Here is a 25,403-nt window from a genome sequence, read left to right on the forward strand (position 1 = left end):
CACACAATGACCATTTCCAAAAATGTATTTCCTTCTGAAGTGAGTTCACTTTTCTCTCAGAAGAAGGGGAATGTGTTTCATCACAAGTCCTCTGGAGGCATGGCTGATGCCTCTATTGATCAGAATTTTTTTTTAGAATTTTTTTTTTAAAGGCAATTGGGGTTAAGTGACTTGCCCAGGATCACACAGCTAGTAAGTGTCAAGAGCTTGGTCTGAGGCCACATTTGAACTCAGCTCCTCCTGACTTTAGGGCCAGTGCTCTATCCACTGCGCCAACTAGCTGCCCCTGCTGATCAGAATTCTTAAGACTTTCAAAGTTGTTTTTCTTTACAATTGCTGTACAATGTTTGATAGTTATACTCACTTCTCTTTGCATTATTTATTAAGCACCTGCTATGTGCCAGGAACCGTGACAAGGACTAGGGATGGCAAAAATGAACAGTTCCTGTCTTTAAGGAACTTCTGTTTTACTGGGGGAAAGATGTGCACATGTGAGGAAATACAAATATATATACAATACAAACAACACATGCAGAAATAGAATGTAATTGGGGAAGGGGATCAGAAAAGGCATCATGAAGGAGATGCCCTTTGAGAGAGATTCTAAGAGGCAGAAATGAGGAGGGAAAATAGAACTTTGCAAGGGAAGGACAGTCCAATTTGACTGGAATGTAGAGTGTATGAAGGGGAATGGGTTGGAGCCAGACTGTGAAGTGCTTTAAACATACAACAGGGGAGTTCATATTTGTATAGAACTGGCAACTGAACAGATTAGAGCTGAAAACCTCACCAAGAGTAACTGTAGAGAGAAAAGAAGAGGCCCAGGACAGAGCTTTGAGAAACATCCAGAGTTAGGGAGCCTGATACGGATGATGATCCATGAAAGGGAAACTGAGGTTAGACAAGGCAGGCAGAAGGAAACTCAAAGAGAGGTAGTGTCACCAAAACCAAGGAAGGAGAGTAGTCAGGGTCAAATGTTAGAGAAAGAATATGAAAGACAACGACTAGAAAAGCCCTTGTTTTGTGATGATCAATTAAGAGATCACTGGTAACATTGGAAAAGAGTGGTTTTAGATCAGTAAGAATGCTAAATTATAAGGATATCAGAAGTGAGAGGACAGTAAGTAGAGGAAATGAGCACAGAAAGCTTTTTCTAGGAGTTTGGCTATGAAAGGGAAGGCACATTGGGGGCAGCTAGGTGGTGCAGTGGATAGAGCACTGGCCCTGGAGTCAGAAGGACCTGAGTTCAAATGTGGCCTCAGACATATAAAAACTCATTAGCTGTGAGACCCTGGGCAAGTCACTTAACCCCACTGCCTGGCACAAAAAAGAAAGAAAGAGAAGACACATATTCAATAGCTTGAGGAATTTTTCAGGATGAGAGAAACCTTGGAACAGTAGGCAACAGTGAAAGTGCCAACCAAGAGAATGAAGATTAGAGGTAGGGGATTGGGGACGATTGTAGGGGAAATCTGCTAGAGAGACAGGAGGGACAAGGGTACAAGTAGAGGGAAGGGAGGAAAGGGAATAAGCACTTACTTAGTGCCTGTATGTCAGGCACTGTGCTAAATGCTTCAGAAATATTATCTCAATTGATCGTCTCGGTAATCCTGTGAGGTAGGTGGTATTATTATCAACATTTGCAATTGAAGTGTTAGCCTTGGAACAAGGGACTACTCTTCATCAAGCCTGGGGTTAAAGGAAGAGAAAATGGAAGATGATGTCACAGGGTTCTGAGAAACAGAAGTGGGGAGAAGAGGGAGCTCACAGAAAACGACATCTATTTTCTCAGTAAAGTCTAGGACAAGGTCATCTCTTGAAGGGGAAAGGAATAGGTGACTGTGTTTGTGCCTTGAAGAAAGAAGGGGAGGTCTGAAATAGTCACTGTGGGAAATACAACAGAACGAAATGATTGATTTATGGCAGTGAGGACCCAGCTGAAATGAGAAAACACATGTAATTAACCTAGTCAGCCCTGTCTAGCATCATGCAGGTGATATCAGTCTGTCATGACCTCATTTGGAGGGAGGGAAGCTCTCTAGTATCTCATCATCATCATCTTTTTTTTTTTTTTGGTGAGGCAATTGGGGTTAAGTGACTTGCCCAGGGTCACACAGCTAGTAAGTGTCAAGTGTCTGGTCTGAGACTGGATTTGAACTCAGGTCCTCCTGACTCCAGGGCCAGTGCTCTATCCACTGTGCCACCTAGCTGCCACCCCCCCCATCATCTTGTTCCTGCTCTCCTGTCATCGTATTTGAGCATTGGTTAAATCTTCTACAGAGGATTTATGGAAGGATTTGAACAAGAACAGTACAAGATGAGAAGGTAGGGATAAGTTTTAATCCAGACTGGTGGAAAGAGTATAGCCGCCCTGAGGAGATTACAATTCACTGACCCTCAAATTTATCTAAGTGCTGTTGATGTAAACTTCCAAGCAAATTGCACAGGCAAAGTTTCAAATTCTTTGTGTAGAACCAACAGTTCTGGCTGAAATTTTCATGCCATCTACTTGATTATTCTTGGCATTTTACCCCCCCCTTTTTTTTTGCAAAGGACTGCTTTCAAATAGCCTTTTTTCCCTTCCACCTTTCTTTTCTTTTGAAGGAAGATTGTCATGTAATTGCTGTAATTTCAGTTTAGAACTCTGACTGGTATTCAAAGCCACAAAAGCTGTTCCAGGTTGCCTAGGATACAATGAGATCATATATTGTGTCTCCTCTGGCTCTCAAACTAAAATTACACACTGTTTTTAAAAAATCCAAATGAAGATTATTCCAGAACTTCAAAGAGCTACAATTTCACTGGTATGGGGTTCACAGTCTCCTCTATACCTTAACAGGAATACTAGTAAGTTACTGTGATCAAATTTGCTTAAAATCTTCGCTCAGATTTTGTTGTGTATTATATTCTTTAGCTTCATCCATTCAGCCGGAGAAGGCAGGGGAGAGAAGCAAAGAGCAGTCAATAAATCAACCAAGAAGCAGGGTTGTGCTAACTGCTGGGAATACAAGGATGACAATGAAACAATCCCTGTCCTCAAGGGTTCTAATGTGGGGCAGAGAAAGGAAGAGACACTACATGTGTATTCTGTATAAATATAACATTTATAAAATAGATCAAAGATAATTTTTGGAGGGATAGAGGCACTCATAGCTGTGAGGATCAGGAAAGGCCTAAAGTAGGGGTGGGGAGCCCGAGGCCTTGAGGCCACTTGTGGCCCTCTAGGTCCTCAAGCAAGGCCCCTTTGACTGAATCCTTCCAATTCGTACACCAAACCACATGTAGCCTCGAGGCTGAAGGTTCCCCACCCCTGGCCTAAAGTGCTGGCTCTGGAGCAGACAGCTTGCAGGTGACGGGACTCAGCGAGGTAGAAATGAGAAGACAGGCACTTCAGGCATGGGGGACAACCTGTGTAGAGACTGAAGGAAGAGGAAAGAGGAGAACTGGATCAAGGTAGAATAGCATGGAAAGGTAGGCTGGAGCCAGGCTGTGAAAGGCTTTAAAGGACAAACACAGAAGTTTGCATTTGACTCCAGAGGGAACAGGAAACCACTGAAATCTACAGAATAGGCGAATGACATAGTAGGAATTGCCTTTAGGAGCACCAACGGCAGCCGTGTGGAGGACAGACTGAAGAGGGGAGAGACTTGAGGCAGGAAAACCAATTAGGAGGTGAAAAGTGATGATGGTAGTCCTGAGAGCTAGAGAGGAAGGGACAAACGGGAAAAGCGTTAACGCTGCTAAATTCAAGGCTTGGCAACTGAATGGAGAGATGAGGTGAGGGGAGAGTGAGAAGCTGAAGATGCCTCCAAGGTTATGAATCCAGGTGACTGGAAGGTGAGTGATGTCTTCAAAAGAAACAAGGAAGTTTGTAAGAAAGGTGAGTTTGAGGAGCAGAGGGGACGTGTGAGGAGGATGAGGTCTGTTTGGCCCATGTTCAGTCTGAGGACACTCATTTCAAATGTCAAATAATGAGGCGGTGATGAAGACCTGGAAGTCTGCATGGAGAAGAAGTGAACCCATGTGAATCAATGAGGTCCCCAAGGGAGAGAAAGTGTAGAGTGGGCAGAAAGTGCCCAGAGGAGAGGCTTCCAGTGTACCCACAGTTAGGGCATGTGTTATGGATGATAATAGAGCAAAGGAAGCGGAGAAGGAAAGGATAGGTAGAGAACAAGAGAAAGCAGTAAAAATCCAGAGAGGAGAGATTATGCAGGAGGAGAACATGGTAAATAGCATCAAAAATTGCAGAGGGCAAAAAAGGATAAAAACTGAGAAAAGGCCTTTGGATTTTGGCAAGTAGACATCCTTGGTAACTTTGGATAGAGCAGTTTCATTTCAGTGATGAAGTCTGAAGCCTGAATACAAGGGGTACAAAAATGAGTGAGGACAAGAAGTAGATACTCAAGGAACACTCCAAGTAAATGAACCTAAGTGCTGAAAGGACCATAATTTGGAGGTTGGACATAATTAGTTTGAGATGCCGATGGGACTGTCTGGAGGGCACAGATGATGTGGGCCTAGAGTTCAACAGATTAGAGCTATATATGTAGAAAAGGGAGCCAGGGGCAACTAGGTGGTGCAGCGGAAACAGCACCAGCCCTGGAGTCAGGAGGACTTGAGTTCAAATCCAGCCTCAGACACATAATACTCACTAGCTGTGTGACTCTGGGCAAGTCACTTAACCCCAATTGCCTCTCCAACAACAAGAACAAAAGGAAGCCAACTGCACACAGAAGGATGACACCAAAGGGCTGATTGATGATCTAGCAATGAGACTGAGGATGAGCCAGGAAGGGAGAACTGGGAAAGCACAGTGTACTGGAAGTCAAGAGATGAGAGCACTGTCAGTGGTGTTATGAGCTGCAGAGGAGTCAAGAGGCATAAGAATGGAAGCAAAATTTATTCTTGTCATTTCTGACAGAAAGAAAAAACAAATTTTCTCTTAAGTTCACCTTGAAATTATTTGGGTGCTTGTGTGTCCAAGCCAGGAGCATGGCAGCAAACAAGTCTCCTGTTCCCACAAAGACAGCATCCACTTTCTGAATTTCCATTTTGATTCTTTCTGTCACTTTTGTGCCATCTGGTTTTTCTGTACAAAGGAAACAAATGAGACTAGGATAGTAGTGCCTTCGTGAGAAAATAAAATTCTCAAATAATTAGACATGAGAGGATAATTAAGTATACCTCACTGCATGCATTAACAGCACCCTCATTCAACAGATTCTGAATATATCAAATGTATTAAAGCAAAAGGACTCAGAATGCTGGCTCCTCATTTTTCAAAAGCAGGGTGGGGCAGTTTGGGATTCTCGATCTAGTCCATAGAACATGGAGCGGGGATTTCATTCTGGCAGCACTGTAACTTAGTTCAGCAATCAGGGATTTAGCTAGTGGAAACTCCCAGGCAGGTGAACTTCCTCTACCAGCCCATCTTTAACTTACAGTCGTGCTCCTGCTTACTATCCACAGGCCCATAAGCAAGTCATGAACCTCACTAAGCTCCAGTCTCCTCATCAGTAACAGGAGGGAGCTGGGTCAGATGATCTCTACAATCCTTTCCAGCTGTGGATCCTATGATCTGACTCTATGGGAAAGAATGGGTTCCCTCACATGTGCAACTGCTCTTAGCAATTTTGGAAATGGGTTTAAATCCTTCTTGAGTTGATTTTCAGCCTACACTTCTTCTTGGAATAATAAGTTCCACAAAATTAGTACTTTCTGTATAAAATGCTCTTTACCTTTTAACCTGTCCTAAAATTCTTGGCATTTGATGATCACCATAGCCATACCCTTAAGGATTATACAGAGTACATCATATATCCTTCCCTCAATCTGTTTTCCTTTCCAAACTAAAGTCTGAAGTTTATAAATCAATCTTCATATACTATATAAGTCCATTCATTCCCTTTATAATCTTAGTCTTCCTTATTTTCGATACTCCTTCATGATACTCAGAATTTTGTTGGCCTTTCTGGCCATAGCTGCATCTTATACCCTGAATAAAGGAAAGAAGGGAGCAAGCTTTATAGAGTGCCTGCTATGTGCCAGGTCCTGTGCTAAGTACTTTACAAATCTGTAGCATTTATACTTTTGAAATTATTAAACCTTAAAACTGCACTAAGACTTTTGGGACAGCACATACAGTTAGGATTATGCTTTCTTTAATTGTTCATTTTAGACATGTCCACACTGACATTCCCTTATAGCGAGCAAACTAGAAGAGCCATATTAGGTTAGAAAGTAGGTGAAGAACATGACTTACGTTTCTTCTGGCTTCCCAGAACAATCAGGTAGTTGTTGCCTGAAGAAGCTGGTAAGTCGGAACTGGTGATAACTACAGTCTCTGGTCCCATAGAATGAAGTATATCCATTACCTACCCAAGCACAGAAAAACAGGATCTTAGTAACAATCATTATCATCTTATTAAGACCAACTGAATTAAATATTATTCCAGAATGGCAAATCAGAGTTCTCTGCCATAATGTAACAACATCCTAACCATCTTCTTTCGCATCCAAAATAAGTCAGATTCACAAGTCATAGTTCACCATGATGACATGAGTTCCCTTAAGACAAGAACTGCATTTTTTACATTTAAAAAATATTTTTATTGTTAGCTTGTTAATTTTCAAATATATTCTTCCACCACCCAGAGAAGCATCCCTTTTCAAAAGGGGAGGTGCGAGAAGAAGAGAAACAAAAGGTAGTTCAGTAAAACAAACTAACATATCAACTAGGTCCAACATTTTATGCAATGATCCACTCCCAGAGTTTCCTCCTTCTTAAAGTGGGCAAGTACATATATTCTCATCTCTTCTTCAGAGCCAAGTCTAAATGACTGGTTCAATCATTCAGCTTCAATTTTTTGCTCTCCCCCCCCCAATTAACATTGTTGCAATCACTATGTATATTATTTTCCTGGTTCTGCCTACTTCATTGTGTATCAGTCCAGATGTTTTACTATGCTTCTTTGTATTATTGTTCACATCGATAATTTCTTAGTGCAGTAACATTCCTTTACATTTGCATTTGGTTAGCCATTCTCCTTAACTGATGAGCATCTACTTTGTTTCCACTTCTATGCTTCCACGACAAGGGCTGCTATAAATATTCTGGAGCATATGGATATTTCTAACTGTCTTTGACTTTCTTAGGGGTATATGCCTAGCATGAACTTTGGTCCAAAGGATATAGATATTTCAGTTGCTTTCTTAGCACAACTTCAAATCTGTTTTTCCTGTCCCCACTCCACCCTATTTCAAACCATATATACAATCTGTTTAGAACAGCTCTGTACAAAGAGAAAGGCAGGTTAGTCACTCTCCAAAGAATAATGATGCATTTAACTTTCACCAAAAGAAAAGCAAAAAAATAGAATATCTATACGGTAGCAGGCAAAAGGAAACATTTTTGTCTTTCATTAGGAGATTTCCACAGGCTAGCTAATCTAATAAGGAGGGAAGTTGGACCAATGCTATTACCTCTTACTTCTTTACTAGGCTTCCAGATGGATAACAATACCACTGAGCTTTCTGACCTCATCCATGAAGATTAGGAGCTGTCTGCTTCCTCATCCCATCTACCTTAACCCTACACCAACGAAATCCTAATACAGATTTGTCTGCCAATTCCTGCAACCAACTCTGGGCCCTCTGAAGCTCATATTTCGTAATTAACAACCTTCTTTTCATTTTATATGATTTTTCTTCTTGTATTACCCATCTTTTAGCATGCAAATCTTCTTGGCTCCTTCTCAGTGACACTGCCAACCTCTCAACTGCACTGCCTGTCCACCAGAGGCATCAGGCATATATCACTAAGCCTGGAGTTGGGAAGACCTGAGTTCAAATCCAATCTCAGACACTTTTCTAGCTGTATGAACCTGGGCAAGTCAAATAACTTCTACCTGCCTCAAGTTTCTCACTAGCACCTACCATACAGGGTTGTTATGAGGATCAAAGAGATAATATTTGTAAAAAGCATTTACCATACTGCCTGGCACATAGTAGGTGCTATATAAATGCTTATTCCCTTCCTTGTTCTCCCTCTGCCTCCTAGAATCCATGGCTTCTTTCAAGACTCAACTAAGCTAGCTTCCATACCAGCATTAGGATTGATACAGAACATCCATTTTAAAAAAAGTTATATATAAATGAATCTTTGTACTTCACTCCAAATGTTTCTATAATATATGTAATTAACTAAGGCAGCACTTCTGGAAAGTCATGCATTTCCATGACCAAGAACTTTTCCTCCTGTTTGTAAACTTCCATCAATAAATGAAAGAATCCAGGGGAAAACATCATATTTTCTACTGTCTACATCAACATTCGAGATTTAATATCTAAATAATTGTTGAAAGTTTGGTTTAATAAGGTTTGTTTAAATAATTTGCCTTACATATACTATACGGATTACTCCATATTTCTGTATTATAGCTTGCTTTTCATAGTTGGAGCCCAAAACCAATGCAAGTAAGATTTCCTTCATCTCTCATCCCATGAGATAATTCCAATCTCCAGTGTTTTTATTAGACTGTGGGGAAGATCATACCTCCATCTTCATGTTTTCCATTTCTCCAGCTGACTGATTGACTGGCTGATATGTTAACTGAGAGGAATGGTTACCTATCTTGCTGGTTACTAATGCACAAAGGCTGTTGATTCCTGGTGACTCTGATGGCATTGCTAGAACCTTTGCCACACCAAGCCACCCCACTGCCAATCCCCTTCAGCTGCTCTGATTCTTTCAAAGTATCTTAAATTGCTTTGGATCAATTTTGGATCAATCAAACTTTAAAAAGAAAGAAAAAGGAAAAGGAGCTATATGTACAAAAAATATTTATAGCAGCTCTTTTTGTGGTGACAGAATTGGAAATTGAGGGGATGCTCATCAACTGGGAAATGGCTGAACAAACTGTGGTATATGATTGTGACTGAATACTATAAGAAATGATGAGCAGGATGCTTTCAGCAAAACCTGGAAAGACTTAGATGAACTGATGCAAAGTGAAGTGAGCAGAATGAGGAGAACATTGTACACAGTAACAGCAATACTGTATAACGATCAACGGTGAATGATTTAGCTATTCTCAATAAAAGAATGATCCAAGACAACTCTGAAGGACTTATAATGAAAAATGCTATTGACGTCTACAGAAAGAATGGAGAGACTCTGAATACATATCGAAGCATGCTTTTTCTTTTTACTTTCTTTTTCTTTTCTTTTGGTCTGTGTTTTCTTCTGCCACATGGCTAATAAGGAAATCTTTTGTGTGACCATACATGTATTATATATCAAATTGTTTGCCTTCTCAAGGAGGGGGGAAGGGAAAGAATTTGGAACTCAAAATTAAAAAAAAATGTTAAAGATAATTTTTAGATGTAATTGGAAAAAAAATAAAATACAAAAATTTCCACATACACGTAAAAAACACAAACTAGCTTCAAGAAGATTTCATATGAAAAAACTTTTGATTTACCAAATAATCCCCAAATTCAGAGCTTTATATTCCTTCCCATGCATGAAGGTGTTGTCTTTAGGAATACTGGTATGAATCTAACCTCATATCAGATGGTTCTCTCTAAGTTGTTGTTTCCTTTTTTTTTTTTTTTGCAATATATGCATCAAACAGAAGTTCTGAAGAATCACTTAATATAAAGGAAACCTGATTAGGCCTTGGTCTGAGGGCAGCATTGTTAGCATTAACAAATTTTTGCTAATACACCTCTGACTAGAATTCTGAATAAATTCTAGTAACCCTACTTTTTCTAACCTAATTCTATTCCTATTCTAATAATCCTACTTCTTTTATCATGTTGTTCTAGTGGAAAGACCCAGGATTACCAGAATCTGCTTCTATAGGAACTAGTTTCACCATCATGAGTGAGGACTCCCTTTTACTGTTGGGATACTAGCTGTGTCACATATATTACACTCATGCATAAATTCACTTGCTCTAACTCTTGTGCCCGTGGAGGCACACTATCTGCCACATGAGGGACACCTGGGGTAGAACCCACCTTCAGAGGAATCCATGGGATCCACTGTATTTTGTCTTTCCTTCTATAGCACATGAAGACAAACTGATCTCCAGTGGAGTCACAAAGTTAAAAAGACTAGGGCACTGGTTACAATAACCAAGTACAGTTACAGTAACAAGTCACAGTCTCTCTTCCCTCTGTATTTCCCAGAAGCATGGCATAGTGGAAAGAGTACTGGACTTGGAGTCAGGACATCTGAGTTCAAATCCCTCAGAATAGTAGTGTGGCTGTAGACAAAATCACTTCACCTCTCAGTCTCAGCTTCCTCATACGCAAAACAGAGAATGTGAACTATTATTATTGTCCAGAGATATGCTGGATGAAGGTGACATAATGGACATCCAGAGTCAGGAAGTCCTGAATTTAGCTAGCTGTGTAACCCAATGCACTTGTTTCCTCATCTCTAAACTGGAGAAAATACTAGTACCTACCTCATAGGATTGTTGTGAGGTTCAAATAAGGCACATATACACTGTATAGCGCTTTGCAAACCTAAAAGCTCTATGTAAATGCTAGCTATTATTACTGTCACGTTAGAAAAACATTTTCAAAAAGCTTACACAAATTAAACAAACTTGAGTTCACACAAATCACAACATGGACTTCAATATTTTAACTGGGCATCTAGGTCTTTGGGAGCCTAAATATATCTTTACAGTGTGGGTCAGAATTGAACAGGTTTCCCAGGTTGTCTAAGATTTCTCCTGAGATATTCGGCAAAGACAATGTGGGACTTTGTCCTTCGTATGGTCCCATCATCATTACACAGGCTGAGGGATTTGGACCAGATGGATCCAGTGCTGACATTTCTCTGTGCCCCTATTTTTTCAACCAACTTTATGATCACGTTGTTTTAGTTCTGCTTGAAAAAGGAAGGAAGAAAAAGTGAACATTCATATCATATGACCTGGGAAGGCGAAACTATATGAGCTTCCAGCAGACAGCAGGGAGAGGACAGAAGCACAGGACCAAAGGGTCAGAGATGGAGATCTGTATGGGACTTAGAGGTCATGTAATTCAACTCTCTCATTTTACAGATGATAAAATTGGTAAAGTGAAATCTATCTTCATCCTGGGTAACAGTTTCACAAAATCCAAGAGACCTTTTAGAATGCATTATGTGAAAATAAATAATGAATAAAATATGCCATGGGCAGAATACTTCTCTCCATAGCATTGCTTGAAATTCATTTGCCTTGAAATCTATTTGCCTTAAAGAGAATTTCCTTCCCTTCTCTCTTCTTCCCCACCCCATCAATTAGAGACAGTCTTGAATGTAAAAGGTGCTGAAATTGACAGGATATAACAAAGTTGATTCTTTTTTTTTTTGGTTTGTTTTCAGGCAATTGGGGTTAAGTGACTTGCCCAGGGTCACACAGCTAGTAAGTGTCAAGTGTTTGGGCTGAGGCCAGATTTGAACTCAGGTACTCCTGACTTCAGGGCCAGTGCTCTATCCACTGCACCACCTAGCTGCTTCAACAAAGTTGATTCTTAAATTATTTTGAGGTAGTATGCAGTTAAAATGAATTATAAATTCAAAGGTAGCTGTGCCTACCTCTAATGCTTCTTCTTGTGTATAAATCTTTTTTCCAGTGAGTAACCTAAAGGACAAACAAAAAGAATAGGGGAGGGGAACAAGAAGAAGAAAAAGTAATAAGGTTTATCAAGTTTTTGGTTCTATGGATTAGGTTCTCAGAGACATGTTTCATGTATGCCTTAAGCCCTAACCTACGATAATGAATGTCAATCTAAAAACACAAAGGCAATACAGTAGTATATAGAAATGCATAAGAATATAATGTTATCTGTTACATACTATCAGGTAGAATTTACCTTTGAAAATGAAAATATTACAAGTTTTTAAACTAATGAGTTTATATATTCTGTTCAAAAGTTTGATTAAGGTTTATATATAGCAAAGCATAGATTATTATACAATATCAAGCTACCATCCAGGTATCTCTCAGTTATCTAAATAAATGGGGAAATATAATTCTATAATTACAACTTAGTTAATTAAAAATCTTTTTTTCCCTTGTCTTTCTTATCTGAAATTAATGATGTATTGCCAAACAATTTTTTTTGGGGAAAACATTTTACAATCGTGGCTTGTCATTGCTAAAAAAAAAATTCATGTCCCAACAGTAATGAGACTTCTCTTAGTTAAGTTGATCTTGGAGAGCTGATACTTTCCTACTTAGTTGCCAGGGCAGCCCTAATCTGTTGGCATAGCCTTAGAAAACCCAGCGTCATCTATACCACGATGAGGCAGGCATTAGAGTAACGTATTACTATGTACGTAATTTTTCTAAAAAAAAAAAAGAAAGAAAGAAAGCATTTAAAAATCAAGGAGCTCAAATCTGTTCTCCACTACGGGTACCCTGAAACACTCTTTTCAGCCATCAAGACACATATTTTTACCTGAATCTTAAAATTCTGGTTAAGTTTTTCTAAGGGGTACTACATACACATGTCTTTTGGGGTTGACACGCACAAGTTTTCAGGTGCTTAGGTTGCTGGAGCACAGTTTTCCAAATAGTTATCTTGATGTTATGGCATCCAGTTTTATCCACTACCCAAATTTCTACATGGAATAGGATGGCTAAAAAAAAAATTTTTTTTTCTTTGCGTCCTAAAGACCACATATGTCAAGGAAGCCCTCACAGAAATGAAAATACCATCTGCTTCCAGTGTTTCCACCCTTTCTACAGACATAGGCAAAAAATTCAATCAAAATAAACTTGTGATTAAATGGTTACTATTAAAAACTATAGTTTTGGGGCAGCTAGGTGGTACAGTGGATAGAGCACTGACTTTGGAGTCAGGAGGACCTGAGTTCAAATCCGATCTCAGACCAGACACTTGACACTTACTAGCTGTGTGATCCTGGGCAAGTCACTTAACCCCAACTGCCTCACAAAAAAACCAAAAAAACAAACAGACAAACCAAAAAAAAACTATAGTTCTGTCAATTTAGCTAAATCTTGCTTGTGAATGGCAAGTAACTTGCTTACCTTCTAGAAATGAATTAACCCTTTCAGACACGCAATATACTGGGGCAGAAAATTTTCTAAAATGGTACCTCAGTGATCTGAAAGAACTCATATCTCCAGCATCAAGCCCATCAGAGAGAAGATTCCTACATGATCTCAGTGCTACCCTCAGTAACCTTAGATGTAGAATCATGTACTTAACAAGAAGTCTTAAAAAAAAAAGTTGATTTACTCAGCCTCAAACTGATTTGGAGTTATTATATCTGCGACAGGCACGACTTTTTCCCTGTAAACTGGAAGGAGATCTGCTGGAACATACTATGAAAAAGAAAAAGAGAAAAGTTATACATTAAGCAAGAAGTAATTGAGAAACTAGTAGGTATTCAGGACAGTGCTTAGCATATTCACGGAATACAAAACAGTACAAACACTTCGTATTACCCTCAAAACATTTAAATTTTAAAATAGGGCATACACATGGAAAGATATTCAACAAATTATGACAGTGTATACTAAGTGCCAAATGAGTGGTTCAGATAATAACTGCTATAGGAGCTCAAAAGAAGGAGAGCTCACCGTGGGCTTCGAGGGTTATAATGTCAGATGTGGAGGGAAGGGCATTCCAGACAAGGGAACTGCATGTTATAAGGATAGTAAGTAGATCAATCCTTTTTCAATCAGAGTTCTTATAAGGAAATAATGCAAAGAAGGGAAAAATCATAGCATGAGATAAAATAAATGGGAGAGGCTACATGGAGATGTATCAAATATTCTAGTTTTAATTACAAAATACATAGTATAGAGAAAATTTGCTTACTTTTAATTTTGGCTAAAGTGATTAAAATGTACCCCCTAGTCTACTAGAATATTGTTTTCTCTTAGGATGTCTGATTAGTAATTCAATATGAGAATTTTCATTAGATTTCAGACCTCATCCAGATTTCTCTAAAAAAAAAAAATCAGGGGGCAGCTAGGTGGTATAGTAGAGAAAGCACCAGCCCTGGAGTCAGGAGGACCTGAGTTCAAATCTGGCCTCAGACACATAATACTCACTAGCTGTGTGACTCTGGGTAAGTCACTTAAACCCAATTGCCTCACCCAAAAAAAAAATCAGATTGAAGCACACAGTATGTAAGGATCTGATAGAAAACTCATGAACTTTATAGCATACTTCAGATTACCAAGGAAGTTTTTAGATGACTATTAATTAGCCAAAATTTCCTAGCACTGGTTTACTATAAGGTAACTTCTCTGGAATAGAGGTACTGAAACATATTTGCCAAGTGAGCTGGTCATGCAACATTTACCAGACCCTCACACTCTGAATAAAGGTAACCTTTGGACGTGTAAATCATGACAGGGTGACTGAACAAAATCTACATCTTGAATAATCACTTTATTTGGTTTAAGTCTTATAACTTTACTTATACTGAATTGACTTAAGAATTTTTTAAACGAAAAGCACAAAATTGCTCCCACCTAACCAACAGTCCCAACTACTTACAAATTGAATAAAAGCATCTTTGGAAAATGAAGTTTCACTATTGACTTCATATATTTTAGCTAAGTCTTATTGGAGAGGTTTACTGGCTGACTCTTTTTTTTAATGATGGCATAAATAAAAAACGAGGGAATAGCAAATAAGGGCCATGAGGTTATGGAAATTAAAATGAAAAGATAAACTGGAAGACTATTAAGTAAAACAAAACAAAATACAAAACAAAACGGAAGAATAGATTTATGTGGCAGAAATTTGGTTTTCCAACATTAGATGAGATCATACGGGTGATGGAAAGACTTGCACAAACTGATGCTAAGTGAAGTGAGAAGAACCATCGTACACAGTAACAGCAACATTATACGATGACAGACTTTGTTAGATTCAGCTCTTCTGAGCAATGCAAGGATCTAAGACAATTCCAGTCTCATGATGGAAAGTGCTATCCACATCCAGAGAAAGAACTATGGAGGCTGAACGCAGATCAAACCATACTATTTTTACTTTTTTTTGGTTGTTTTTTGTGTTTTCTTTCTCGTGGTTTTACCCTTTTGTTCTGATTCTTCTTTCACATCATGACTAATGTGGAAACATGTTTAATATGATCATACATGTATAGCCTATATCAGATTTGCATGCTGTCTTGGGGAGGAGGAAAAATTTAGAACTCCAACTCTTATAAAAGCAAATGTTGAAAATAAAAAATACATAAAATTATTATTATTATTCTTATTATTTTTTTGTGAGGCAACTGGGGTTAAGTGACTTGCCCTGGGTCACATAGCTGGTAAGTGTCAAGTGTTTTGTCTGAGGCTGAATTTGAACTCAGGTCCTCCTGACTTCAGGGCCAGTGCTCTTATCCCCTGCGCCACCTAGCTGCCCCCCATAAAATTATTTTTAAAGGTCATCTGGGTGACGCAAATTTGTGAATTGCTTCTAGTGTCCTTTGTGGCAATTAATGTCTAAGCCAGGGAAGAAGATGGAAGATTTAACGACCCCAACTTTGTTCTTAACATTGGAAGACCACTCAAAAGAAGATGCCATAGCCAAGGATCCAGATACTTCCCAGAACATAAAGTTTTGAGAAAGAGTATAAAGTTAAGGAAGAGTAGAGAAGTAAATGCCTTCCCTAATAGTACAGTCCCACCCCCACCCCCCATCCTTTGTGGGGTTAAGGGGAAAGCAGCTAGAAACTATCAGGCTGTTTCTCAGAGAGTGACCAATTTCTCACTGAGCTTAAGTGGCAAGAAAAGGTAGGAATGGGTCAGAAGTCTGCTTTTTAATGTTTTTGCAAACAAAAATGGAACAAATCAAGTGAAATGTATCTTAATGTATTTGCTAACAAAATAGAAACTGAATGAAAAGCATTGGATTTTAAGGTCATGAAACCTGGGTAACAAATCCTGGCTCTGCTATTAGGTGACTGTGGCCAAGTTATTTCACCTCTCTGGCCCCCGTTTCTTCTGTAATATGGTAGGGGTGGAGGCATGATTTCCATGGTCTAAATGCCATAACCCCATGATCCTAAATCAACAAGAAGAAGGGAGGCTACATAGCGACCTGAGGAGGAACATACTGTAGCTTTCAGCAGGGCAGCCACAAAATCATCTATCTAGCTTCCCACAGGAAATGGAGGAAGGAAGAAAAGGAAGAGCACAGGAGCAAAGGATCAGAGCTTTAGAGCTGGAAGGGGCCTCAGAAATCATTTAGTCCAACTCCTTTATTTTATAGATGATGAAACTGGGATGACAGACCTTTGCTCTGGGTAATGGTCTCAGAAGATCTAAGGGGCCTTTTATAATGCATTATATAAATACATTTGGATTTCATAGCTAATAACAAATAAAACTTTATACTGTTGCCAAATTTTTTGTGACCTCATATGGGGTCACGACCCACAGTTTAAGAAGCGCTTGTAGAGTCTAAAGAACCTCCAGAAATCAGGGAGCAGGCCACTTAGGGCTTCAGCAATTTAGCTCAAGGAAAAAGAGGGAAAGGCAGAGTGACAATATTTTGTGAGCCAAAAAGGGGCAGCTAGGTGTTGAAGTGGATAGAACTCCAGCCTAGGGGTCAGGAGGATCTGAGTTTAAATCCAGCCTCAGACACTTGACAGTTACCAGCTGTGTGACCCTGGGCAAGTCACTTAACCCTGATTGCTTTTTACTTTTTTTTAAAGTGGGATTGTCCCAGAAAATCCAGGATGCATAGTTGGTGTAGGTACAGGGAACCCCTGGGACCTCAGTCCATCAGGATAGAAAGAAAAGAAACAGGGTAATAGAAATTATACAGTTAGCATAAGTCAACTGTGAGATGATCCTTGGGAAAAGAAGCATTATAGACAGGAGACTAGGGAGAAGAAAGAAAAAGACACTAACTAAAGCAATGGTTCCCCATATTTTTTTTTTTACTCCTAGCATAATATCGTCTGCTGGGAAGAATCTGTACACACTGACTGTTTTAGCTGGTAACACTATATGGGTGTGGAGTTCATGTAGTTGGCTTTAAATAAGAAGAGCTGTTTTTGTTGAATTCTTTGTGAGTTCAAAATCTGACATGCTGAGGTCAGTGCTTATGTGTAACAGACAAATTTTGTTTACTTTGCAAATACTATACTTACCACATAATATACACTGAGTATTAAATGAAATGAAATTATTTATAAATTTTTTCTGCATTAATTTTGAAGTACAGATCTCCAAGGGGCAGCTAGGTAGCTCAGTGATAGATTTCCAGGCCTGGAGTCAGAAAGATATGGGTTCAAATCTGACCTCAGACTCGCTGTGTGACCCTGGACAAGTCACTTAACTCTGCCTCAGTTTCCTCATTTGGAAAATAAGCTGGAAAAGGATATGGCAAACCACTCTAGTATCTTTGCCAAGAAAATCCCAAATGGGGTCACAAGGAGTTGGACACAAATGAAATGACTGAACAAATAGCTCCCCAAACTGCCAGTGCCAGGGCTCATCCTATACAGTTACATAATCTCATTTAGATTAGGATTAGGACAGTTCTGTAGCAAGTTATGGGTATTTCTCCAGATACTTCCAAGCTTTCATCTGCTCCTTAAGCTCAATTATTTCAAGTTCCCCAGCCATGTTTCATGGTGGGGAGAGTGTTGTTAATAGTGATGGAGTCAGGAAAAACCATGACTCATATCCTGCTTCTGGTGCCTTCTGGTCGTGTGACCACAGGCAAATAAATCTAAGCCTCAGTTTTCTCTTCTGTAAAACGTGCAGTACCTATACCTCACAGAATTGGTGTGGGTCTCAAATCCCACAATGTATTTAAGCTGGCCTCAATTAGCATGCCATACAAATGTTACATTATCATTACCAAATACTGAGCAATATAAGGGCACCCTTTCAGTTACTTTTAGAAGTGAACCAGGGGCAGCTAGGTGACACAGTGGATAGAGCACTGGCCCTGAAGTCAGGACGACCTGAGTTCAAATCCAGGCTCAGACACACAACACTTACTAGCTGCGTGACTCTGGGCAAGTCACTTAACCCCAACTGCCTCACCAAAAAAACCAAAACAAAACAAAGAAGTGAACCAGCTTCATCATTCAAACAGTCAGGGAATTACTAACCATGAAGCCTTCTCCATTCCTCTTGTCACCCATCACCGGATCACATACTGCAAAAGAAAAAAGCACTTTAGGAAAAGACCCTTTTCATGTCATAACAGAGAAATAGGATGTAACATACTCTTCAATGTTATAAAAATCTTAATTGACTGTTAAAAACAACCCAAAAAATACAAGAAAATATGATAAATGATCTTGCTTCTTTTCCACCATGCATCTTGTTACATGGTCTTCTGCATTTCACTGTCCAAAGCTGCCTTGTTAATTTTTTAAATTTATAATCAGTTTCATTTTCTACTGAGACTGTATGACTGTAGAAAACCAGCCTAGAAGCCATAAAGACCCTAGATTCAAGTGTAGCCTCTGATACGAGTTGTGCGAGTATAGGCAAGTCACTTAATGTCTCTGTGCTCTAGGTAACTGCAGCAGAAAAAGTGCTGACCTATGTTGGCAAAGGGACCTTCTTCACCCAGGAGCTCCTTGTACCAATGCAACGCTCCAGGCCCCATTCCTACCTCTTCACTGTCTTTGTGAGTAGAAATATTATTATTATGGAAATAACAGTGACTATCTCAAATTTCACTAAGTAAGCCCCAGATTAATAGCTCATAGATAGCATTCAAATGTTTATGAAGAACTTTCCTCAGAACAAGACAGGATCAGAAAAGGTAAGTGATTTTCAGGTGAGTGCTGGAGAACTGGGTTTGAAGCTGGGTGCGAACTTTTTTTTTTAATTGTAATTAACAGTTATCCACATATATACAAACATTTCAATATAGCTGCCATAAAAAGGATTGTACAAGGTGTCCCAAAAATTTAGTGCAGTTTTTGAGGTTTAAATAAAATAGCAGTTTTAAGGTTTAATAACTTCAGAAGTATAAATGCTACAAACTTACGGAGAAAAACATTTGAAACGTTATTTGAAATTTTAAAATACTGACGATTCAGCATAACCTCATATTGTGCTATCTATTGCTCTCAACAATTTTTTAACTTTGTAAAAACTTTTATCAACTGCTAATCAGTGAATCAACAGAACGCATTTGTAATCATAGCCTTACGATCATCCAAAGAACAAAGCATGTGTGATGGTTTTGATATAGCCTCAAGAGAAAAAAGTCTAATGGAGGTAGAACAGGAGACCAAAGCAGTCAAGCAAGGAGACCTCCTCCATTTATCCACTGGTTTGAAAGTATCATCCAGAATGTTACACACAATACATAATGACAGTATGCCCCATCTTGTTAAGATTTAAAATGCTATTACTCAAAATTCATAAAACTAAGTTTTAAAAAACTAAAATAAACTTTCAAATGTTTTTGTAGGCTTGTAGCATTTATACCTCTGAAAAAAATTTTTTTTTTGGTCAAGGCAATGGGGTGAAGTGACTTGCCCAGGTTCACACAGCTAGTGAGTATCATGTGTCTAAGGCCGCATTTGAACTCAGGTCCTCCTGACTCCAGAGCCGGTGGTCTACCTACTGCGCCACCTCATTGCCCCCTACTTCTGAAATTTTTAAAGGTTAAAACTATACTAAGACTTTTGGGACATATGGTATATGAAACTGAAATTGTTGTGTATAGCTTGTTTTGAAAATTTTACAAGGTAGTAACTTGTCTCATTTTTATCTCCTAAAATTATTTTTCATTTCTCCTGGGTATTTAAAATGTTTTGCTGACATTCATTTTTTTCCTTTTAATTTTTTTATGTTTCCATCACTACCCACTAATTCTCCCCACTCTCAGCCTACAAAAGAACTCTTAACAAGTAAGTATTGTCAAGGAAAACAAATCAACACATCAGCCACATCAATTCAGGGCTCTTTCCTACCACACTAAGAAACGTCTCTCAGGATGCCCTCTTTTTCTCTCTATCTCTATGATCCTTTCTTCCTATTTGATTCTGAGTCATGTGAATCAAAACTCCCAGTTCTAGCTGTCCCTTAAGTTCTTTTGATATTTCAGTCTTTTTCTTCTATTCTCCAGCTCTCATTTTTTGACTCTTCCCCTCCTTACTGTTATTACAGACCCCATGGCTGGGCTGAATAATCCTCCTCAGTTCCAAGATACAGACTTATCAGCCTGCGTCCCTGACTTGTATAACCTCTTGGATACAACTGGTTCCAGCTCACTGTTAGTCACTTTTCCCTCAGGGATGAAGTAGCCCCCTGAATGGGTTTTTTCTCTGTGTTCCTTTCCTTTATGTGGCTGTGCAGAGTCAGCACCTGCTTTTTGTGGAGGATTGTGTGGGGTTGTTTGGGCAGAATTACTGAAGCTACCTACGGCTACCCTACAGCTGCCCACACAAGCTTTTCCATTTAAGATTACGTTTGCAATCCCGGGCATGTGGTGATGGTTAGAAATAGCATTGAGTATTCCGAGCACTAAAGTGCTCCTGTTAACACCCTGCTCTTGGGAGCACCCAATACCTTGCATGCCCTAAGACAAGGCAGCCAACTTGCTTCTTTTTCTATCATTTTACACATTTTGCATACCGACACTCTTATTCTCTCAAGGCTAATTTGAAAACCCCACTGAAAGAAATGCATTGGTTTGTCATCTAACATGGTCTCGCCTCAGGTCTGGAAATAGAGGAATAAGAAAAACAACTTCCTACCATACACCAAGCTGGAGTTCTGCTGCTTCAGCTCTTGGATTATGTCGACCACCATTGCAAGGAATGATTTATCTCTTGTGTAACCTTCGGGAAGAAAAACAGCCAAGTGCACATGAGCTGGTTTGACTAAAAGAGAAAGCTCCTCATGACCTTGACAGAGGGAGGATGGCAACTGCTGTGAATTGCACATTTCCGAACTAAAGTGTTCTATGACTATTCAGCAGGACTGAGAGGAAGCAAGAATTCATGGAGCCAACTCATTTAAAAAAAAACAACAAAAAACCCACAATGGAAGGAATGTTGAAAAGCAAACACTGCCCACTGAATGGTAGATTCCCAGAATTCCGTACTAAGTATTAACTATTTTCTTGCTAGTTTGGTTTCAAAAAAAAAAACACTTTTCTAGCCTTATTAAAGGCTAATGAATTAGTGGGGAGCTAAATCCTCAAAAGTATTTGTAATATGACCAGAGCAATATAAGGCACTGCTTAATCCAAAAAAAATTTGGATTTTGCTGTTTGAGAGGTCTTCATATTTAAGAAAATCCCCAGTTTTAAAATGGAGTGTCCTACATTCCCATTTTGGATGTTTAAACTACCATTAATGTAGGATGAATTCCACTAGTCAAAATAATGATGTCTAAGAATAATCCTGTAAAGTAAGAAAACAGTGAAATCTTAGAATAAAATCGTACCAAAATATTAGAACAGCATCCTAATACCTTTGAAATTTACTAAATAATAATATTATCACACTAAAAACAAGATCTTTAGAATACAGGAATATGTTCATTCCCCCAAAATTTACATAGTATAAGAATCAGGCTAGGTAAGAGGAATCACAAATAGGAAGGAGAAAGTGAACTACAGTATAGATTACTAGAATTAGGACAGCTAAGCTCTATGAGGCTATATAGCAGGTTCACTATAATATGTCAGATAAGCCATTTCATATCACCATGTCATAGATATCCCCAATGTGCACATTGTTGTTGTTTTTAGCTTTAATAAGTCCCGAACAAATAGAGTTTAACTTAAAACAACTAACTCATTAGCATCTGAACTAATGAAAGACAAGGGAGACCATAGATTTATAGAAAATTCCCCAATCTCATTTTAACCAATAATTTCAAATTCTTTTATCAGCCTTTAAGAAAGAAAACCAACCACCAGCACTCCTGTTAATAAAATGGATGATTTTCTTCTTCTCTCCATTTCTTAAATACTAAAACCCAAATGATATTCTTTATGTGGCTGAAATAAAGACAGGCTTGGTAACACATATGGCCCTGCTTGTGAATCTGTCTACAAACTACAATGACTAAGACAATAATCACATACTGCCTTTTATTATTAGTTAACTTTTCTCCTAAAGTAGACTTGAAATTTCTTGAGAGTAGTTTCAGAGTTGTATACTTCTGTGTCCATTATAAGACCTAGCAGTGATCCTTATACACCATTTTTGATTACTTATGATTTAATTTAAATCAAGAGGACAATGAAATATTCCGAAGACAGGCAGCAGAAGCAAAGGGGAAAAAGCAAGTACAGTGTTATAAAAGCTATTAGAGAAATCAGTCAATGACTAATAAGAATGAAAACTGTTTTATTTCATAAAATGCTACAAAGATATTGTTGATAAAGGGGAAAATACCATCCGGTGCTATTGTAACTCCTGCCCAACAAGTAAAAGACTTGTAAAATAGAATAAAACACTCCCAAGGCTTCTTACTGACTTTAATAAGAAAGAATTACAGATGTATTTTTTGTGAGAAGACAGTCCTTATTGGGACTATTTTCTCTAAAAAATCATTCCTGTGTTTCATAATAGATGTTAATGTTTTGCTGAGCCAAAAACCAATTGTTAAGTGTAGTTTTAGAGGTCATGCTATAAATTACGGGATCTTCATTATAGTTTTAGGACAATTCATGGAGCCTAAGAGAAGGTAATCCACAAAAAAAGATTTGATGCCAAAGAGGCCCTTTGGATAATTTTTTAAATTAATTAAAAAATTCTTCACTGGAATAGATTAGGTATACAAGACACAATAGTAAATGATCACGGTAATCCAGTGTTTGATAAACCTAAAGACCCCAACTTTCGGGACAAGAACTCACTTTATGACAAAAACTGGTAGGAAAACTGGAAAACAGCGTGGCAGAAACTAGGTATAGACTAACATCTCACACTACATACCAAGATAAGGTCAAAATGGGTACATGATTTAAACATAAAGGGTGATACCATAAGCAAATCAGGAGAGCAAGGAATAGTTTACCTGTCAGATCTACAGATAAGGGAAGAATTTGTAACCAAACAAGAGACAGAGAGCATTACTAGATGTAAAATTGATTTTCTTTATTATATTAACCTCAAAAGGTTTTATACAAATAAAATCAGTGCAACCAAAAGGATTAGAAGGAAAACAGAAAACTGGGAAACAATCTTTACAGCAAGTATCTCTGATAAAGGCCTCATTTCTCAACTATATAGAGAATTGAGTCAAATTTGTAAGAAAACAAGTCTTCCCCAAATGATAAATGGTCAAACGGTATGAACAGGCAATTTTCAGTAGAAAAAATTTAGCTACCAAAATCATGTTAAAAAATGGCCTAAATCACATTGATTAGCAAAATGCAAGTGAAAACAACTCTAAGGTACCACCCTTACATAATATCAGACTGCCTAATTTGACAGAAAAGAAAAATGATAAATGTTGGAGAGGATGTGGGAAAATTGGTGGAGCTGTGAATGGATCCAACCATTCTGGAGTGCAAACTATGCAATCAAATTGTACACACCTTTCATCCAGCAATACCATTTTAGGGAAAAGGACCTACATGTACAAAAATATTTATAGCAGCTCTTTTTGTGGTGGCAAAGAAGTTGAAATTGAGGGGATGCCTATCAATTGGGGAATGGCTGAACAACTTGTATACGGCTATAATGGAATACTATTGTGCTATAAGAAACGATGAGCAGGTGAATTTCAGAAAAATTTACATGAACTAATGCAAAGTGAAGTGAGTAGAACCAAAAGAACATTGCACACAGTAACAGCAATCTTTTACAATGATCAGCTGTGAATAAATTAGCTATTTTCAGCAATACAACGATCCAAGACAATTCCAAAGGACTCATAATAAAAATGCTACCCGACTGCCTCACCAAAAAGAAAAAAAAATGCTATCCATCTCCAGAGAAAGAACTCATAAGAGTCTGAATGCAGATGGAAGCATACTATTTTTCACTTTATTTTTTTCTTCTTTGGGTCTGTGTCTTCTTTCACAACATGGACTAATATAGAAATATGTTTTGAATGATTACACATGTATAACCTATATCAAATTGCTTCCTGTTTTAGGGAGGAGACAGGTGAGGAAAGGAGAAAATTTAGAACTCAAAAAATTTTTTTAAAGAAATGAATCTTAGGGGCAGCTAGGTGGTACAATGGATAGATCACTAGCCTTGGAGTCAGGAGGACCTGAGTTCAAATCCAGCCTCAGACACTTACTAGCTGTGTGACACTATGCAAGTCATTTAACTCCAACTGCCTTCTCCACCCCCCTAAAAATGAATGTTAAAAATTGTCTTTACATGCAACTGGGGGGAAAATAAAATATTATTTTAAAAAATTCTTCATAATCTCTAGAGAAAAGGCTGATTTGTGATATAAATCTACTATTGGGGGGAAAAAATCTGTTTTCCTCCATTAATAGAAATAGTAAATCAGAGCTGAGTGCTCATACTACATAAACTACAAATAAAAGACTAAATAAAACTGAGCTGCTGAATGGGGCTGGAAGAAGTTACAAAACTGAACTGACTAGGTCCACTACAAATTTATGTTATTTAATCTTAACTGAGTCATTAGGAAAGCAAAACAAACTTTCTCTTATCTCCTCAAGCTTCTCTCCACTCTCAGGTAAAAACCTTCTCTAACATTTTTCTCAATCAACAAGGTGTGGAATTGCTGTTCCATAGTCAATAAATTTTCCTTCATCTTATTCCTCCATCATTCCTCTCCTTCCACCTATGAGCACTCCCAGAGATTGGCTCCCCGCGATGACACTATATCCACTATATCCTTGGCCATTTCTAGACTATCTCTACCACAGTCACTGAACTCCTTTGAAATTCACTCAATTACAATTTTACACCAATCTAGATCATGATGATTATTGTATATTTAGTGGCCCCTAAAGCCTCCCCTTATATCAGGGAACTTTAACACCCACATTCAAGTTATCTTCCCCTCCCTAACTTCCAAATTCCTCAGTCTCCTTAAATCCTATGATCTCATCCTTCACTCCACTGCAAGGAGAGGGAATTCATCCAGTCGTTACTATGTATCAGGCACTATGTTACACACAGGGACCACAAATCAAAAATAAAGTCCATACCCTCAAGGAGCTTACATCCTAATAAGGAAAGACAGTGTCACAAACTGAATCTCATCATTACCCACAAGTGTTCTGCTTTCACGATGAAAAACTCTTGACATTCCTCTATCTGATCATAACCATCTCTCCCTTGCCTCACTCCTCTTAAATCTATTCTCTGTTCTCATTTAGACCTCTAACGCCTCCAACCCCTCAGTACTTTCTCAGGCTATTTTCCCCTGTTTTGATTTCAGTGTCTTCTGTTTCCAATCATGATTTCCTTT

At 38.5% G+C, this 25,403-nt stretch overlaps 1 protein-coding gene across 1 annotated transcript in view; it reads right to left on the reverse strand.

Annotated features, from left to right (window-relative positions):
• The window catches only part of PDXK (pyridoxal kinase), a 74,527-nt gene that overhangs the window by 10,093 nt on the left and 39,031 nt on the right, over nt 1–25,403 (reverse strand). The window contains exons 5-10 of the mRNA XM_020973883.2: nt 20,738–20,821; nt 18,125–18,171; nt 13,270–13,355; nt 11,600–11,645; nt 6,263–6,374; nt 4,953–5,089 (exon numbers count right to left, since the gene is read on the reverse strand). Of these exons, the coding sequence (XP_020829542.1) occupies nt 4,953–5,089; nt 6,263–6,374; nt 11,600–11,645; nt 13,270–13,355; nt 18,125–18,171; nt 20,738–20,821 (512 nt within the window). The remainder of the gene's footprint in view (nt 1–4,952; nt 5,090–6,262; nt 6,375–11,599; nt 11,646–13,269; nt 13,356–18,124; nt 18,172–20,737; nt 20,822–25,403) is intronic.

The sequence above is a fragment of the Phascolarctos cinereus genome, unplaced genomic scaffold (genome assembly GCF_003287225.1).
Source record: "Phascolarctos cinereus isolate Bilbo 61053 unplaced genomic scaffold, phaCin_HiC Scaffold_726;HRSCAF=1367, whole genome shotgun sequence".
Lineage (NCBI taxonomy): Eukaryota > Metazoa > Chordata > Mammalia > Diprotodontia > Phascolarctidae > Phascolarctos > Phascolarctos cinereus.